Source organism: Apium graveolens, chromosome 2 (genome assembly GCF_009905375.1).
Source record: "Apium graveolens cultivar Ventura chromosome 2, ASM990537v1, whole genome shotgun sequence".
Classification (NCBI taxonomy): Eukaryota; Viridiplantae; Streptophyta; class Magnoliopsida; order Apiales; family Apiaceae; genus Apium; species Apium graveolens.
The window spans coordinates 11,572,283-11,592,872 of record NC_133648.1 but is presented as its reverse complement, the minus strand read 5'-3'; the positions used below and the strand labels follow the sequence as shown (position 1 = coordinate 11,592,872).

Genomic DNA, 20,590 nt, shown 5'->3' with positions numbered 1-20,590 from the left:
TTCAGAAAATTCGGTCTATTCGGTCCAGACCGAATAGACCGAAATAAAATTCGGTTCGGTCCGGTTCTTGTAAAAAATATTTCGGTCCGGACCGAATAGACCGAATAGTCCAAATCATAAATATCATAATTTTATATTATATCTTTAACATATATCTTAAAAATTTTAATCATAAATTTTAATTTATAATTGTATTTATACACTGTTAGAACTCTACATATCATCTTACTTTAATTATATTTTAGATTTTATAATTTTTGATTTAAAATTTTAATATAGTTTTATTTTTTTCAAAAAATTCGGTCCATTCGGTCCAAAACCGGACGGAACCGAATTATTTCGGTTCGGTCCGGTCCATAATAAAATTTCGGTCCGATTCGGTTCAAGAAAATATGATAATTCGGTTTTTCGGTCTATTCGGTTCGGTCCGGTTTTGGACCGAACCGACCGAATGCTCAGCCCTAAACCTACCCCAACCGAGCACACCCTACCCCTCAACCCCCAAATCAAACACGCCCTAGAAGTTTAAATTTACTAAATGCTTTTAAATATTTTCATGATAATTTTTGTTAAAAATATAAAAAATACATAATTTTTCAAATTAAATTGTCAAAAATCAAGATCTCGTACGTATTGCCTTAACCTCAAATCAAAATAATTATTTCCTCGTAATCGAATCGCACCCGACCCGTGCCTAACCCTCGAGTACTAACCTCTAGCTAATATATATAAGCCACCACAATCTCCCCTTGACAAACACCATCTTCAAAATCAAAACAAAAACATCATCTCTATATTCACCCCCAAAATAATCCCTAATTTAAAACCCCTCTTTTCAAAACCCTAGAAATTTTCAAACCTTCAATTCAATTAACCCCAATTGCTCTCGACATGGCGGCTCGAGAGCAAGCTCTCTCGCTCCTCGCCGCTGCGAACAACCACGGAGATTTAGCAGTGAAGCTCTCGTCGTTAAAACAAGCTAAAGTTATTTTGGTCTCAATTGAACCCGGTTTAGCTGCTGACTTGTTTCCTTTTCTCGTTGAACTTTTCTCCTCTCCTGAATCTCTCGTTCGTAAAGCGGTTATCGAGTATGTGTCGATTTTCGGGTCTTTTTTCGTCGATTATTTTGATTATTGTGCGCTTTTGTGTATATAGTGAAAACTCGATATGCTAATATTTGATTTGTTAGTAATTGTGCTATTTGTCGGTTTAATTGTGGTGTAGGTAATGTATATTTCTGTCTCGGTTAATTACGTTTCGGAGGCATTTGCTAATTGTACTTGATTATTGTGTGTGCATGTATATATAGTGAAAATTTGATGTATTAATATATGATTTGTTAGTAATTGCGCTATTTATCGGTTTAATTGTGGTGTATGTAATTTATATTTCTTGCTTTGGTTAATTACGTTTCGGAGGCATTTTAGTTGATTGAATTATGAATTAGGAATTTAGGGTAAATAGTTAGGTTTCTACGAACTCGTACTATACATAGGCAGATGTGAGTGTTTTTGTGTAGATTGTTATGCTGCATTTTGGTGGACGTGTTAAGATATTTTTGTTCCCGGCTAGGAGATTAATATGATTGTTGCAAGTATAATTCACTCTTTTTAATCGAAATTTCGATTACAAGCTTTAATTATATTTATTGTTGTCTTATGGGTTGGTAGGATTACTGAAGAGATTGGATTGAAAGCTAAGGAACATTTTTCTATACTTATGCCAACATTATTGACAGCATTGGGAGATAATGACTCCACCGTGGCAACAAAATCTATCACTGCTGGTGCAAATATATTTGGCAGTGTGTTATATGAGTTATCATTGCAGGTAATTATCCTATCTTTTTTGCAAGAATTCTATATGTCTGTCTAAAGGTATCACCATAACCTTCTTTGTTTCGAGTTTGGAGCAGTTCTGAATTTTTCTTATATGGATTTGCATGCAGACGATCTAATCTAAGATCTGTCGCATGTTTGCTTTTCATCTCTGCTATGAAGTATCTTTATTTTGTAGAATACATATAATGTGTGTTGTTGTGCTTTTCTTATAGAAAAATATCAGGCAATCCTAAAGTTAAGGGGAAAAAAAAAATCAAAGATGTTATTTCTGAATTGGATTTTACATTATGTTTTAGGAATACAAGGGGATCTCTTGTCAACTTCGACCGGTATCTTGCTGTCACAGGGTTACATAATTTTATGTTACATATACATTACATCCATCGCTTGTTTAATTTTTCTAAGAAATAAAATAAATAATACTAAAGGAAAGGAAGTATTTGCACATTTTTTAATGGAGAAATGAAAGTGAGTAAATTAAGGAATCCAGTAATATTTGATGCTTTTTTCATTTCTCTCTCGAAATAGAAAACTTGGAACATGATAATGGGAAAAAAAGCTTTTGTTTCTCTCTTGATTCCCATTCCTCTTCGAAGACAATTTGGGAACCTAATTTTAAAGTATACCTTGGTTACTGTTTTTTGCTATTATCTTATTTACGTACTCTGGCCTGTTTTATCTATTGTTTATGGATATCGAGACTCTCAATTGTACTTCACTCATGCCGGTTCCTTTACAGCCGCATCTATTTTTTAATTTACCCCTACTTTAGTTTTAATGATGTTCTCACTGCTACTTAATAAATGTTTGTTAATTTTAAATTTATTTAAAAAATATATAGTTGTACCGGCGTGGTATAGTTGAGAGGTGGCTTGAAGAGCTCTGGTTGTGGATGATTAAATTCAGGGATGCTGTGTTTGGTGTTCTGCTGGAGGTAAGCTACACATCAATGTACATGAATTTTTATTTTAATATGTTTTGTTATGTAATTATGCTATTTAACATGATTAAATGGGTTTCTATTATTGTTTATTGTACATACTAGCAGTAGCTAAGTGTAGCTTTATGCTTTGAGTATGTAAACTATGCAGAAAATGATTTAACATTGGGCACTTACATCACCTTGTTTTGTTTATAGAATATTTATATAAACACTTCAGGAATGTTTAATTGTGTGCATTGAAAATTGTTGTAATTGAAAACCTATATATAAAAACATTATACTTACCTTGTAGTCATTTTAAATTTTAAATCAGTTGCAGAGGTACACCTGAAATTCTCATTACAGTATTTCCTCATTATCTGTAGAATATATTTCTTGGTTTCAGTTACACATGGATTATATTGGATATTGTACGGCCTTGCAATTTAATATCTGGTGTACCAAACATGTAATCCCTATAGCTCTTGGTTTCTGGATTGTATAACTAACTGTAGTTTTTAAAATGTAGGCTGGTCCTATTGCAAAGAAGCTGCTGGCAATTAAATTTTTAGAAACATACGTCCTTTATTTTACTTCTGACACAGATGATCCTGGAAAATGTAATCTTGAAGGTATTTATCTCTGATCTGTAGGGATTTTTCGGAATTGATTTCTGTTTTTTGTCTTCTTTTCCAGTTAGCGATGTCCGAATTTAAATACTTATTAGTTTTATTTTGGCTGTAGCTGTCCTACAAAAGGGCAGACCTTTTAATGTTTCGTGGCTGTTCGGGGGTCAGCCTGCTATAGACGTTGCCGCCTTAATGTCAGAATCTAATAGATATATTGGTGTTATGATGGACCTTTTGAGATCTGCTGGTGGTGGCCGTCCAGGTTCCATGACAATTGCTATTGTTAATTGGTGAGTTCTACATTTATTTTGTTTATCTCCCTAATATTTCCAACATACCTGAATATATATGTTTATGTGTCGTTGTGAGAGTAGCATATCAGTATTACAGGTTTTGGTTTTGGAGGTTTGTCGAGGTAAGTGGTTAGATTATTATGTTCTTTGTTGTGCTTTTTAAATCAGAATTTAGGTCTCTTGATAGTCCCGGACTGTTGTTGATTTTGAAAGTACATGTGTATAATTTGTATATTTTCCTTATGTGATTGCAGTAGGGAGGGGGAGCAGTTGGTCGTGTGATAATTTAGACAGTTGATATTTAAATACTTTTATTTTCATGCTAGGTGTAAGTTTAAAGTTGGTCATGGGGGTGTCTTCCCGTATCAGTACTTCTAAATCTTAGCTTCAGTTTCTGATTCTTATAATTGTTTGAGCACTTTGCTTGATTTCAGTTTCACGCCTTATTGCCTGCAATATTTCTATGTAACTGATTCTTGTTGGTGCAAGTTTAAATAGGTGCGATTGACATCATGTGATTGGATTATTTTTTGCATCCGTTGTGCCTGTATGTATTACGTATAGTATTATATGTAGGTTCTGCCTACCACCTTTGATGGATAATCAACTGGTTTTGTTTCCAGGTTTCCAGAACAGAAAAAAAATCTTTTTTTAGTCATCTATAAGTATGTTAGTGGTAAGTAGTTGATAATGTCTTGGACCAGTCATGGTACACGTTCAGGTACACGTTCAACTGCTGTTTGTGGTATTATTGCAGTAAGCTGTACAACTGCATGATGCAGTGTAAATGGCAAAGGGCGCTTGGTGGTACAGATATATTTGATGAAAGTTAATGGTTCCAACATCTGACTGGTGATAGAAGTGGTTAAGCTAAAGATATGCGGATTAACTTCGGGACATTACTGTTTATAACTTTAGAAGTTTTCGCGACAGGCCAGTAAATATAGAACTCAGTTTGTATATATGCATAAAAAGCTAGCATGTAAGAGTCGATTTAAATTGTGTAATCGAATACTGATGCACATAAATCTTATATAAAGTTGACGCAAGTTATTCATTTTTGCTTCTCTTTCATTAATTTTCGTATAAATTATTTGCTGTGCTGGGTTGTCGTATGGATTATTATTCTCGATGATATTTACATTTAAAAATCTTCAAGTAATAATTCTACACGCGTGCTTATGGATGGTGATCTTATTTTGGATTATAAGGCTGGTTTAAGTGAAAGAAATAGAACAATTATAATATTGGCAACACTAAATAAGATATAATAAATGAACGAAAATAGCATCATGAATTTGACAAAGTACATGGTACAAAGGCTCAAGGAGAAAAAATAAATATGAAAAGATGAAAATAGAGGAGAGAAGATGGATGGATAAAAACGAAAATGTAACCCAAAAAATAATTATTTTAATCTTACTCCTTGATTACTTGTTTCAACTTTAAATCTGCATTATCTTTTTATTCCGTCTGTATATGAGCCCTATGTACATGTTGTATTCGTCTATCAGAGTTCTATTCAGTTAGGATGCTATTTAAAGCTATTATATTACATATTTGAAAGTTATATAGTTGACACTGCTAAAATCACCATGTTAGCTCAGTATTAGGCACTCGATGCTTGGCTCAGTAGTTGCTAAATTAGGAAAGCGTAAAGAGCACAGACAGTGTATTTTCTGAAATGACAATAATCATACGGTAGAATGTAGTTTATTCTTCAAGATGACAAAATCTTTCTCAGACACACCATCAAGTTATGCGTGATCTAATATCATTGTGTGCACCTATGCTTGGGATGAGTGCCTTACACATGTGAGTTCCTTTGTCTTAAAAAGATATTTGGAGAAAGATAAGCTGTACCTCAACAGTCTTTTCTCCTAACAACATACATGTTGAATCACCTTAGATGATAGTGACAAGGGTGACATCTTCTGTTACAACAACGGTGACTATCTTTTGTAAATAAGTTTAGTAAAATAACGCAAGCAACTATATAAAGTTGGGTTTGTTGGTCTAGTCTACTGTGGATTGTCAATAGATTTTTGATTCATGTAAAAAGCGTAACACTATCATTCAACTTAAAACTGTGGCGTGGCTTTTGGAAGGATTCAAATAATTGATCTTGTTATATGTTTTCATAGTTGTACTTGTTTGGATTGTCTATTTGCCTTGATTTTTATGTAGAAACATCTTTTAAGATCAGTATTGAAATTTTGTTTTCAATTTAAGTATCTACATGTCTAAGACTCTTTTCAGAGTAATTAGAGTTAGGTTTTATTGTATATATATAATACATGCTCATCCTAGTTAGGCTAATACATTGGGAGTATGATTTGAATTATATATAAAGGTGCGTTTGTCTAATTGTGTTATATTTTTCGATTGGGAAATATTTTCCATTTATCATATATAAATTTCAATTTTGTATAAATGTTTAGTTATTGAGGCGCAGCTCTGTTATTTATACTTGTCCTGTCTGTATTTTACTTCAACTTATATGACTTGAAAAAATGTCTAACAATTTGACATATCTTCCTAGTCTTGCAGCTATAGCAAGGAAAAGACCACTCCATGGTAGATCAATCCTTTCTGCATTGCTTGATTTTGATCCAAATTTTGATACAGCAAAAGGAGCCCATACCCCTAGTATTCAGTATTCTTTGAGAACCGCTTTTTTAGGATTTCTGAGGTGTAACCATCCCGCCTTTTTAGAGGTAATATATATGCTAGCCTTTATTCTCATAGAATAGTGCCTTCTCTTCTTTTTTTCCTGATTGGTTTCTTTTGTTTATACTTTCCATGATGCAAGTATTACTATAATTTCGTATTGAATAATTTTAGAAAGGATAGTCTACATCGTAGTTACTAAGAGTGCTTTGCTAACAAATTGTGACTTGTCGAGGAAAATTAGAAAGGCATAATTCAATGTACATCTACATAACCTAGTTCTTTTCTTTATGAACTACATCTATTTTATGATTATGTTTTTTTTAAATAATTAAAGTTATGCTGTAAAATTGCGTTTTATGTTATCCTGAATAGGGAGGGCGATTTTTATTTTTTTTTAAACAAAAAGCCAATTTTCATATCTGTTCGCGTCATATAATACTATCTCTGTGAAAGCAGTCTGCGTTCTATGGTGGATGGAAATTTTAATCTTTATGTGCATTTATTTTTGAAATTATGCATTGTAAACTTTGGTAAATTTAGTCTTAAAACGGAAAGATTTCTATGGTTTAGAGTTCTGGTACTCCAGGCCTTTTAACGCAACAACACGTACCTGATACGATATGTTACTTTTTGTGATTAGTCTAGAGAAAGGCTGCTTAAAGCACTCCGGGCAATGAATGCTGGGGATGCGGCAGATCAGGTCATGCGACAAGTGGAGAAAATGTTAAAATATAATGAGCGTGCTACACGCGATGCTCGGTTGGTGAAGGTAATTTGTCAATATGCTGAGTGGTTGATAATATTTTGGATCTGCAATTTGTTCCTTGTTTAATTATTTGTAAATAATTATATATTAACGGATCTGCCATCTCCTTGGTTAAATTTATTTTTGCAGGATGAGCAACCAACAAATCATTTGCCTTCTTCCGGAGATGTAACAAGAAAACGGCACTCTAACACTGAATTTCAGGTCAACAACTTTGATGTAGCTACCAAAAGGGCTCGTTATGATGTTAATACTGTTCCACCCTCACTAGTACAGAGAAGTGATTCTGGGCACAGTCTCTCTGTTAATAATGGAGGATCCCCTATCGTTCCTTCATTGAATAGTGATTTAAACCCTGTTGAACAAATGATTGGCATGATTGGTGCTTTAATTGCAGAAGGAGATAGAGGTGCTGAATCACTAAAAATTCTAATATCTAATATCCATCCTGAAATACTGGCTGATATTGTCATAACAAATATGAAGCATTTGCCCAAAAGTCCTCCCCCATTAACCAGACTAGGTAGCTTGTCAGCAACTCGACAAAATGGTTCTTCGAGTGGTACATTTCAAATTTCACAGATTGACACTTCAGTTCCGAAAACTCAGCAGGCACACATGCTTTTTCCTTCACCAAATACAAACAACTCATCATTGTCTGAGGTATCTGCCCCAATTAATTCCGCCTCAGAATCAAAACGTGATCCACGGAGGGTAAGTTTAGCAGATGTGTTATCTAGTTTTTTCAGTGTCCTATAACCACAATTTTATTCATGGAAATGAGTTTGTAGTTAGTAATTGCTTCTGATTATTTTAATAATGGTTTCACTAATCTAGGACCCTCGTCGTCTTGATCCAAGGCGTGCGGCAGTACCGATGGGTGTTTCATCAACTCCTCTTCTTGATAATAATACAAGTATAACTACTGGTGGGTTTACAGAACTGGAGCATGAGGCTTCTAGATCTCTTAACAAGCCAGATACGCATTCCGTATTAATAAGTACTAAAAAACATTCAGCACCTTTTGTACCTGAAATCGAGACTGATCTATTCAGGGCTGAGACTGACATTTTCAGGACAAAAGCATCTACTGTTTCTTTAGCCGATGATAGAGCTCCCAAAGAGGAAGCTATGGAAGTTGAAGAAGCCAAAGAAGCTGTCCATGATGTTAGGGACAATGTTTCTTCAGAGAATCCACCTTCTCCTATTAATGATGTTAAGCGGCACTCTATGGCAGTAGAAAATTCGGAGATGATAATCACAGATGATCCTTATTCTTTTCTCGATGAAGCTGATGAACTGTCACCATCTGTTTCAAACACGCCCGTCTTGGAAGAAGTATATCCTGACTTGCCCTTGCTTCCATCATATGTTGAGTTGGCAGAAGAACAGAAAAGAAATATTAAGAAACTGGCATTTGAGTCTATCATTGAATCGTACAAACATTTGAATGGAACAGACTACAATCAGACATGGATGTCTCTAGTTGCTCGATTGGTTGCTCAGGTGGGGCCGACTCTTCTTTTGATTCGTTAACTCTTTGTTGAGCTTAGATATCTTTTTTCTTCCCTTGTGAGGGGATTATAGGATGTTTTATTTAAACCATGTGGCACTTATTCTTTTAATGCCCTATGAGATGTGGATTATCTTCCCAGTAGCAAATGTACATAAAATGATGACTATAGTATACACGTCTATGATGCAACAAACAGCACCATCATAATTTTGAAGTACTTGTTTTAACAGTGAAGCATTTCTTCTCGCTCTTATATTTCTAATAGTAGTCCCTGATCCACTGATGTTGATTTAATTACCGAAATCTTGAATGACTGTTATTAAAATCTGAGTTTCCCATCTCTACTTATGCTATTGGAAACATATATACGAGATAAAGATGCCAATCTATACATTCATCTATATGTTTTGAAAAAAACATATTTTTGTACATTACTCCACAAAGTTCGTGTATCTTGGATATTTAATAAGTCAACAGTTTGACCTTGCAAGAGAAACATCTTTCGAACGTTGGAGTCTATTTTCATCCAAATGAGTTGGTCTTGTACGAGATTAAAATGACTAACTTAAAGGTTTTTTCCTTCCACTGTACAATTAGGTTATTATTATGGTATGCTGAAGTGTCGTTTTATGTGTTATATGCTTATAAGCAAGGATGTTTGGGTTCAGGTTACAACAGTATTGCATTAGTAATGCTTATACTTGCTATAGGGTTTTTTTTAGAAGGGTTTTTTTTCATTTTAATACTCATTTTTTTTTCAAGGTAATTTATTGGTTTTCTGAGGTAGATCTATTAAACCATTTTGGTTTCGAAGGAAAACCTGCTGACTAAGCAGTGATTTATGCGACATATGAGAACTATTGCCTATCATTGTTGGTTTTAGGAAGTCTAGGGTTAAAGTCAGTGCAGTAATGGTCAGAAACATGGAGTTGTATGTTGTATTTGTGTAGATTTCATAACATTTTTTACTTGCAGTACAGTATAGTGTTCTTAAGTAAAAGAAATGTTTCAGCACTTGCATTTTTCATCTATTCTTCTGAAGTAGATTATCTTGACAACAGAAAACTATTCGTTACTTTTACTTTTTCTGCAATGATCTGATCTATTTTAGTGCCTGCGTTACCTTCTCCAGTAGTACATTCATTTACTCATCATTCTTGTCAGCAGTGATTATTTTAGGATAGATATTGTTTTGTTTGTTTAATTTGTCTTACACTGTAGTAATACCCAAAGCTGTAGGTCTAAATTAGTCTCCAAGAGTTTGAGAGAGCAATTAGTTATTAGCTATACGCAATTAGGAACAGGATTTACGAACCTTTAGCCACTATCATAGAAACCTGTATGAGCAAATTTAACAGTGGAGGAAATCTACATTTTAAACATCAACTTGTGAAGTGGAGTAATACAATGTGAACTATATATTTTTTCATTATATTATGGAACGGAATTAAACACATTTATTCGTGCATATATACTAATATTATATTATATAAATGCAGGTTTTACTCAACTCCTGCGTGCAAGTCCTATGTAATTCCCACTTGCAGTATCCAGTATTACTAGGCAAATGTGTGTGTGTGTGTGTGTATATATTGTGTACCCTATTTATTTTCCAGGGTACTTGACCTGTTATCATCGGTATACTGAGTCTGGCCTGTGGCTTGATGTAGGTGCAAATTGTTAGCAATTCTGTTGGAATCTACTTGTAATAAAAAAAGCTTATTCAGAATGATTAGTAATTAATTATTTAGGTATATTAGAAACTTGACTCTGGATTTGGTAAAGGAAGTTTTTTTTTTTGTTTTGGAGTTGGAATTCTTGATAATGGTAATACTACAATTACGTTTGGGAGTCCTAATATGCACTGTAAGGTCAATGATAACTAAAATTTGGCTACTGTGTAAAACAATTACTGCAACCAGGTTTTGAAGTCTTTGCTAATACAATTACACTCTTTCGTTAAATTTTTTCTTAAACCAGTTTTTGTATCTTCTGTTTACGAAGATTTCTTTGGTTGTTAGAATAGATGATTAGTGTAGTTTCTTTTGATATTCTAGTTTACTTGGGCGCTATCACTTCAGCCACTAACACAGAAGAAAAATTCATCAGAGCTAAAGTTCCTGTGTCTTAACTTATTTATGTCCAATCTGATTTTCATTGCTTTTGAAGTACGTGGTATTCCATTTAAGCCTGTTGCCTAATGCACTTTTTGTTCTTTTTTACACTTGCTCCGTGTTTCATGCAAAGATCGACTTTTTTACCTACCTTCATAATATGCCAAGTTGGAAATAGTATTTGCCTATAGTACTCATCATGTGTAAGATATCTGCTTATTTCCACCTGCACAATTGAACTTGAATGATTTCCGGACTTCTAAAAAATTGTTGGTAGTGTATTTTCCACTTGATTTTTTTCTCTGTTGAATTTTTGAGCCGGGCATCCTGTATGAATTTGTTGATATATAATTTGTCATTATATATGAGTATATGACTTTTACACCTTCTGAGCCTCGTATAATTTCTTGAATTTACTGGGTTTAATATACTCTGTACAAGGAAAATTGACATGTTTTCCTACTGTTTTTGTAGATTGATGCGGATGAGGACGTGGTTATGATGTTGCTAAAGCACATTGTGTCAGACTACCAACATCAGAAGGTAAGTGTTATATCTTGAATCACCTTACCATAGATCAAATTTAACATTGAAGAGTTATGAAGAGTATCAATTACATGTTGTTTTCGGTTGATTTTGTCCATAATATATCGAACTGAGGCAAGTATGAAGTTTGACAAATTAGTTCTATTGTATTCTTTACTTCTATGGATTCCTACCTCGATACTCATTTTACATGCTGGTTAAATTACTTCCTCCCTCTCCGTTATTTGTGTTGATTGCAGTAGACGTGGTTACAGGTAGTCCTTATTTGATATTAGTTATTCCGTATATGTTCAAATTCATGCTTGTTGGTCAATTTTTTTTGAGTTGTTATTCGAAACTAAGTTGCGGGAATACAGCATCTGTTTGGTTCTAGTGCTGTACACATTGAGAAGGTCTGTACATCTTTGGTGCATGGTCTTAGTGTTAAGTCAACAATCCGTATCAGAAGATATCTGCGGTAGAAAATAAGATGTGTTGTTTCTTGTCGTACCTATGTTACTGCTGCTGTGTTTCTTTCTTCTTCCTTTTCGGGGAGGGTGGTTGGGTTGGATGTTCATAATGTTTTCTTAGGTATCTGTCTACTTTCACAAGTCCCTAGAGCACTTTAATAGATGCCATTTATGCAGTTATTTTATATATTCTTTGTTTTTAATTTTTTACCGCTGTTATTAATCTCTTCCTGAAAAGCATGATGTAACATTTCTATCCTTTTTTTAGCTAATTGTAAATATCAATATTAATTATGGTGCTTTCTGTTTATGCACCCTCATTCTTGTTCCTTGACAATCATAACCATACCATAAACTTGTGATTCTAGGCAGATGAACATTATACGATTAATGTTTTGTAATTTTTGGGTTGCTTATTTCTTAGCATCAGAGTGAAGTTTTTATATTGCTTGTTTACTTGAGCACTTCCCTAAAGTTACTCGTTAGGCTGATCTAACTGGAGTTATTTGGCAGGGACATGAGCTTGTGATGCATGTTTTGTACCATTTGAATACTTTAATGCTATCAGATTCTGCTGAACACTCTTCTTTTGCATCTGTTGCTTATGAAAAGTTTCTCCTAGGAGTGGTATGTAACTTCCCTCTTCTAGTAATGATTTCCTCAAAAGAGAATTATGCTCACATGTCTTTTGTGTTTTAGGCTAGATCTTTGCTTGACACATTACCAACAAGTGATAAGTCTTTTAGTCGACTTCTTGGCGAAGTTCCTTATTTGCCTGATACTGCATTGAAACTTCTGAATGATGTCTGCTGTTCTGATCACGGATTGAGAAAAGATGTTCGTGACGGCGATCGCGTCACGCAGGGTCTTGGTGCAGTATGGGGCCTGATTGTGGGGCGTCCAGCCAATCGGCAATCCTGCTTGGATATAGCTCTCAAGGTATATTGTCATTTAGAGTTTATGACCCAAAAAAGTATAGTAGATGTTATCAAGAAATCACTTTTAATTAGTTTTCTTGTTTAGTAGAAACACAGTAGTAATGAACATTGAAAACCCATTTACGGCCTGTTAATATTGAATATCATCCATTACCCACTTGGCATATGATCCACCAAGTCAAGTTTTGTGCTTTTGTTGTGTAATATATACTATGGCTAGTTGATATATAATTCAAGTTCATATACAAACTCATTTACCTTCATTATCAGTGACACAGCTAGTTGATTATATATTTGATACGACTTATGAGTCATAGTTTCACCGATATTTAGGTCCAACTTGAGTTATATAGTAATATATATATATATCTGTCTAATGGAAGTCCACGTGATTATACCTTTGAAGATGTGTATGTTCTATTCCTTTTTCGTAAATTCTAATTGGTGCATTTTCCAATGGCAGTGTGCAGTTCATTCACAAGATGATATTCGTGCCAAAGCTATTAGACTGGTAACGAACATTTATAATCTATAAGAATTAATGCATTGCTTTGAGGGTTGAGAGCGGGAGGCTGCGTAAAGCTAATTTATTGTCTAGCTAGTTGAATTTCAATCATTTACCTTGTTTCAGGCATCATGTGTGTTTAAAACATTTTTTCTCTCTGTTGGGCAGGTGACAAACAAACTGTATGTGATCAATTACATTTCAGAAGATATTGAGAAATTCGCAACAAATATGTTGTTATCAACCATGGATAGAAATACGTCAGATAACATGCTTTCACAGTCAGGAGACACTGTGCAGAGGACAGAAAGAGAGGTGTGTGCCATACTTCTATATATCTGGCTATTTGTTTTCCAGATCCACTTGTTTTGGATTGTTTGGTCATTTAATGTAATTAAATATTATTACGTTTACCTTACATAAAATCTGATAGTCCATAGTATATTTTTCCATGGGTCGTAATGTGATTGTGTTGAAATTCCTATTTGGACAACTATAGTTTGTAAAATTATGTTCTGGTTTATGGGTCTTAGTCCAAATGATACAGTGACTATTATTTTATAAAATTTTCAAACATCATTTCAGCTTGGAAGCCATGAAACTTCAACAAGTGGTTCTCAACTATCGGAGCCAGGAACTGCTGAAAATGAATCTGCAAAGGAGGATTTGCAAAGTGATACATTAGTGTCATTTTCTCAAGCTCAGCAACACATTTCTCTATTTTTTGCTTTATGTACAAAGGTAGGTATTGCTGAATGCTGATAACATAATACCTCACGAAAGTCTCTCTGACTTGATTTAACTTTCTCGTGTTCACTGAAACATCCTTGCTTTCTTATCTTACAGAAGCCTGCTCTTCTACAAGTCGTATTTGATAACTATTCGCGTGCTCCAAAAGCTGTTAAGCAGGTTGTTGGTCGGATCATTCTCCGTTATTTTATGTGATTTAAAGTTATAATGTTTTCATATGACCTATGTCACTGCATTATTGTAGTCCATCTTCAGAAAAAGTAAATCCATAAAAATAATGAAATTTAAGTATTGGTGGTGGTCAGAAACCCTTATCTTTTTCGGATAGATTTCCCAAAGTATCTGTTGCTTGGTAAATGCACATGACACATATTTCGTGGATCAAGCTCATGTAATGAATTATAATTGAATTCTAGATTAGCAAGTTCCAGATGGTCTCATATTCACTTTTACTGAATCTTTTAGAATGTCTTTGGTCTCTCGTGATAATGCAGGCTGTTCATCGTCATATTCCTATTTTTGTAAGGGCCCTGGGTTCATCATATTCTGAATTGCTCCATATCATATCTAATCCCCCTCAAGGGAGTGAAAATCTTCTGACCCAGGTGCATATTCTATAAAAAAGATGTTAACTGTGACTACTAAAAAGTCTTTCAAGTTTCATCACAGTGTTTTAGTTGCATGCACTGATGCTCATTATATCTTCAAGGTGTTGAATGTATTGTCAGAAGGCACAGTACCATCGGCTGATTTGGTTGCAACTGTTAGACGTTTGTATGAAACTAAACTTAAGGTATTCCATACAAATTTTATCTGATGTACATGACTGGTGATCTTGTGTGCTTTGATCTCAAATTACAATTATATATTGCAGGATGCCGCAATTCTTATTCCACTGTTGCCTTCCTTTGCCAAAAATGAGGTTTTTTTACTCATTCTCCCCTTTGTTTTTCTGGAAAGATATTTAAATCTTTAGTAAACACACTAACTTCAGTATTATTTAGAAAGAAGAGAAGCCAATATACATGCTTTGAAAATAGAAATAAAAAAGATTAGAATTGCTTTCTAGTTCGTGGTTGGTTAATACAAATGATAAATGACATTGTTGATGCTTCGGTCTCAAATAATTAAGCACAAAATATGAGTGGAATAAGGACAATAGTAAGGCAACGGAAGCTAAGTGTATTCAAGTTCCCTGTCATTTTGTATGCTACAGATTGTCTCACGTTCCCCTTACAAATTAAGATAATTTACCTTTTGATTATCATCCTTATATATATCAATTTTATTTTCATATAATGAGCCAAATATGAATTACAACTTTTTATCTGCTTATATGTGAATCAATAAAAGTTTCAGTTAGAGTCTTGTGCTTTTGCAATATAAATTAGGTGACCATTTTTGGTGAAGGACTTAATGCCTTGTATTTTTTGTGGCAAACCTTGGATGCAACCAACTTGTAAAAGTAAATACTAGATGACAAATTGGTAGCTTGTTTAGGGTTCATATTATGCACGTTCTGAACCAGCATCGTGAAAAGATGCTATGTGCTATACTAGAGGCCTAAATTTTTTTGTTCCATGGTTTCAAATACTAAGTGCTCTATTTTAAGAAAACTTGCAATGTAATTAGAACTTTCACTTGTGACCTTGTTATGTATTTTTTTCTTCTAACTTTTACATCATTACATCAGGTTTTACCAATATTTCCTCGTCTGGTCGATCTCCCACTGGATAAATTTCAGACAGCACTTGCTAACATACTACAGGTAAGAAAGAACAAAAGGTTATTTATAAACATCGTACATCTCTGTTTTACTGAAGTAGTTGTAACAGTATTGATAGATGGTCAAGCTGTGCTTTCTCTGTTTATGTGGTATATAGAATTCTACTGTTTTACAAATTTGGAATCCTACCTTAGTTTTGTTAGTGGAAGAGCAAGGTACTTGCCATCTTAGATAGTGATTTATGTAGAGTTCTATTTCTGCCATTATTGCTGATTGATGATTTTTGTAGCTGGATTTGATTGAGTTGTAAGTTGTTTTACTTTGACTGAAAAATATAACTGTTGCAGTTCCTCTGCAAATTATTTTTCTTCACTTCAATTGATGTTCTGCAACCACATGTCCTTCAATCCTTGTCCAGTCCATTAAATATGTTCTTGATACTTATCTGAAGTAGCAGGGAGTTATTTGTATTTTGTAGTATTAACCAAGATACTTCTGATTTTTTCTCGAGTTTGACAGTTATTTTGATGCTTCATTCCAGGGCACAGCTCAGACCGGCCCTGCACTGACACCAGCAGAGGTGTTGGTTGCAATTCATGACATTAATCCTGAGAGAGATGGCCTTGTTCTGAAAAAGGTATAGTACCTTTTTTCAGTTCCTTCTTATAGTTGTAACTTGTAATATATTTGCATTAAACCAACCGATGTTTGTTCTTATATTGATTCCATATCTGAATTCACTGCTAGCATAATTTCTAAATTGACATCTAGATCATTCTGCAAGCATGTCGAGTACTTCAGAGTGTTAGATTTCACTACTCACAGGTAGTAATTCAAAATGTCAGTTCAAGTTCTTTAAGAAATGAAAATCAGTTGCATCTGCACAAAGACATAATTATTCCTCGATGAAACTCTACCTTATGTTAAGAGTCTAATATTGTATTTAAATTTTTATATTTCTGTTAGTCTGATGGTTGTTTTAATTCAAAGTAGTACGAACTTTTGGCTAAATGTGTGGCTGTTCCTTCTACTCAAGTTGTTGCATTTGGATAGTGTTTTTTAGTCTCTTATATATGTGTGTGCACGCGTGTGGAAATTCCAAAAAATTCCGGGATTTCCACATATATCACATTCAACTCTAGAAAGCTCAGTTCCTGCCATCATCATCCGACAGGGTGTGGGGCTGGTTCACAAATTATAATTCCACAATTTCTAAGAGGTCTGGAGAGCAGTTTTCATGACTTCTTAAGTGAGCCTGAGTGGGTAGACCATAGATCATTCTAGCTGTTATATTCGGGCTATTAGATGGCCGTGCATTGTTATTCGAACTTGAGATTTGGTTTTAAAAGTACTAGCCAAGTAGTTCTAATTATCCACATGCATTTAAATTTTTTACCAATACATTAGATTCTCACCCGTAATGTGTGCCAATATAAGTGTCATCCTGCTCGATTACTTTCAGTCGGTCATTGAGTAAATCTTTTTGTTGATATATTAATTGCATTTTTTTTTACCATGATGTCTATCAGATAACAGATGCATGCTCAGCTTGTTTTGAGCAACGAACAGTTTTTACGCAGCAGGTCCTGGCAAAGGCTTTGAACCAAATGGTATAAGCGTTCTCTGTATGCTTATTGAGCCTCAAAAGTTCAATGGGTTAAATGTTGCGTTACTGACTTCTTTCCTTTATGTCAGGTGGATCAAACTCCTCTGCCTATGCTTTTTATGAGGACAGTAATCCAAGCTATTGATGCTTTTCCCACTTTGGTAAGTCGCATAGCTCCGTATTTACATATCTGCAGTAAGTTGCCTATCATATTAGTTTCCAACTTATTATATGTGTTGAAAATCTACTCCATCACACTTATGTGGGTTAACTGTAGCTAAATGGCAACGGGAAAGCTGTTATTGTTAACCTCGCAAATGAGGCCTTTGTTTAGTATATACTTGTACTGTGAAGACTTGAATCACAGATTATAGGAGTGCTGTTTTATCTTATTAAATGTGCTTACACTTATCATGCCACATCAAAATATAAGGGTTTCAGACCCATGAAAGAGAGTTGCATAGCTTCTTTCTGATTTGTGTGAAGTAAATAATTAGGGTTAGGTTTCTAAACGAAGCCATTAGTTATGATTATTTTAATTCGCATTGTCAACATGGTGATGGAATACATTGTCACCATCTCTTCTATTCTTTTATTTTTTCCAGAATACTTGTCTTCTTCTAATATCTATAATTTTTTATCCACGTGAATGATCTTTTCTTTTATTCGTCATGAGGATTTTGGAACAACTAATTCAGGGATTAAGAAAATTTTCCCCTCTTTTTTCTACCTAAAGTAAATTTTAGTAGTCGTTCTAATGTTTTATCATTATGACACATCTAATAAAATGTAGTACATGGATAATTTCACCCATTAGCTGCGGTTTATATATAAATGCAACTGTGTGTAGATATTCCATTTTTGTTGGGGTGCCTTTTGGCGTTTGAATATGGGAGAAGAGGAAAGGATAGAAAAGTAAAAAAATAGTCCAACAATCTTTTTTGTATCTGTCTTTCCAAGTTAAACAACACATAACAGGTTTCATGGTGGGTGTCAATTTGCAAAAGGTTCCGGACCGAATCTTTTGTTGATATTATTTTTTTAAGTTTTTAGTCGTTACTACCAGATTTCAACTAAATGATAATAGTGACAAAATTGTTTTTTTCCTTTACCGTTTCAGGTTGATTTTGTCATGGAAATACTTTTGAAACTTGTAAGCAAACAGGTATGCTAACTGAAACTGAGATATGGCATTTTAATTTTCAACATGTTTGTTGCATGTGCGAGTTTTTATTGCGTGCTAATATGTAAGAAATTGTCTCATCCTTTTACTGTTGGATACAGGTCTGGAGAATGCCTAAATTATGGGCTGGGTTTCTGAAATGTGTTTCTCAGACACAACCGCATTCGTTCTATGTTCTGTTACAGGTATATACTAATCTTTCCACTTCATTATGCTGGTCAATGCGAGTACACCCGCATGCACATGCTGGCATACATGGATGTTATGTTTTATGATTTTTTTTAATGTTTTCTTCTGCAGTTGCCACCACCGCAACTTGAAGGCGCTCTTAAAAAATTTGCCAGCCTGAGAGCTCCTCTTGCTGCTTATGCAAGCCAACCAAGCGTTAAAACTTCACTACCTAGGTATAAGCTTGTTCAGACTATCAATAATTAATTTAGTCAGGAACTTTTAATATTTTAAGTTGGATTAATGCACTAATATATGCGAAAGAACACCCTCATTTATAATATGCATTGTACGGGAGTAAATGGGAATATATCCAATTATGCGTCAAAAACATTTGTCATTTATAGCCCAAGGTATATTCTTAATAATGTCAAACAAATACACATTTTTTGAATTCAGAGTAATAGTATGTGACTGCTTAAAATTTCAGTCCAAATATGCATAGTGTCAAAGTGATACGGTCACTGCGAGTCTTTCATTTTTGTCACAATATATGATGATTCGGTTACTGATACAATTAAATCACAGTATCAGGATATCTTTAATCTTATGTTTAAACTTTTATTCAAAAGAAAAAAATTTTAAAAAAACATTATGACACTATACTTTATAGAAGCCTCGAAATGTGTGCAAATAGTGAACGTAAACATCCTAGTGGGACGGAGGGAGTATCATGTTTGGAAAATCTTTCTTATCGCAGTAGCTGGAACTCCAGTTATCATCTTCTGAAATGTAAAAATTCATTGTATACTGTATGCAGAGCAACTGTTGCATTACTTGGTCTTGCAAATGAAAGAAGCATGCAGCAACCACACCGCCAACCATCTTTGCATTCGTCTGAACAAAGCTCCTCAATTCATGGTGCAACGCCAACATGATAAAGTAGAAAAAATTTGTCAAATCAAGAATTAAGCAGCAGCTCCATTGATGACTGTTTAATTCCAAGGTTCCATGAGCGGGTTAGTGCAATTATGCGGGATATTTTTGCTGCTGATCACTGGACTTGCAGCTTCATCCGAGTGGAACAGTATCAAGTCAAAAGCTATTGGTCATCCCTTCGTAATTTTTTAGCTGCATGCTTGCAGAGTGTATCATAGATGTATCCTATTTGTAAAATTAGTTTTGGTAAGAAGTAATAAACTAACTTTAAGATGTATCCGCAAGAGTAGAGAAGTGAGGTTGGTAGGTTTTTTTGCCAAATCATAATTATAACAGCTTTCCATTAATGCGAAGGGATGTAAATCACACGGGTGAATGAATTGATCATTCGCATGAGTTTTTGCATATCTATACAAGTAATTCGGTGAATGCTAGATGCAAGAGTGATTACATTAAAAGTGATGAACCTCCAATTTAAATGACCGAGACTAACAAATATACACAAGTAAACGCAGAAAATAGCTGCAAGTTCTATTTGTGTGATTAACAAATGATTCAAATTGATAACAAGATTATTAAATTTTGTGGTTCTTGACTAATCTCCGGTATGAACTGTTGTCATTTTGCCAATTGGCATAGCCGGCTGCATTTCTTTAAATTCGTGTTTGATTAATTCTGTCCGCATTTGAAAGATACCATCAGAGAGATGATGACCATCTGATAGTGAAATATATAGTGAAAATATAGGCAAAAGTCCGAAGTACAGACCACTTGATTTTCAGACTGTTGCATTACATAGTATTTCTGTCTTAATATTGTATAACATTGATGTGCAATCTTTTTGACTTCAATAATATTATATAATATTTTAGTGTAAGGTAATGGATACCATTGATGTATCCATGACCATTGACCAATACAAGGGTTGAAGATAGAGGGCGTTTTGTACCTGATTAATGAGTCCGGTTAATCAGAATCTCAATCTCATGTATATAATTTTAGTTTTTGGATTATTAATTTTGATAT

The 20,590-nt window shown here is 34.2% G+C and overlaps 1 protein-coding gene across 1 annotated transcript; it reads left to right on the top strand.

Annotated features, from left to right (window-relative positions):
- The first annotated feature begins 740 nt into the window (after positions 1-740).
- LOC141706951 (uncharacterized) lies at positions 741-19,960 on the top strand. The gene is made up of 27 exons (XM_074509860.1): positions 741-1,088; positions 1,671-1,830; positions 2,683-2,775; positions 3,293-3,395; positions 3,508-3,682; positions 6,228-6,402; positions 6,999-7,127; positions 7,254-7,838; positions 7,962-8,630; positions 11,229-11,297; positions 12,263-12,376; positions 12,449-12,688; positions 13,151-13,198; positions 13,361-13,507; positions 13,778-13,933; positions 14,039-14,101; positions 14,437-14,547; positions 14,652-14,735; positions 14,817-14,864; positions 15,636-15,710; positions 16,210-16,305; positions 17,198-17,278; positions 17,364-17,435; positions 18,395-18,439; positions 18,559-18,642; positions 18,758-18,861; positions 19,446-19,960. Exons 1-27 carry the CDS (start codon positions 892-894, stop codon positions 19,561-19,563), a joined length of 4,041 nt encoding a protein of 1,346 aa, XP_074365961.1. The 5' UTR covers positions 741-891; the 3' UTR covers positions 19,564-19,960.
- Positions 19,961-20,590: the final 630 nt, after the last annotated feature.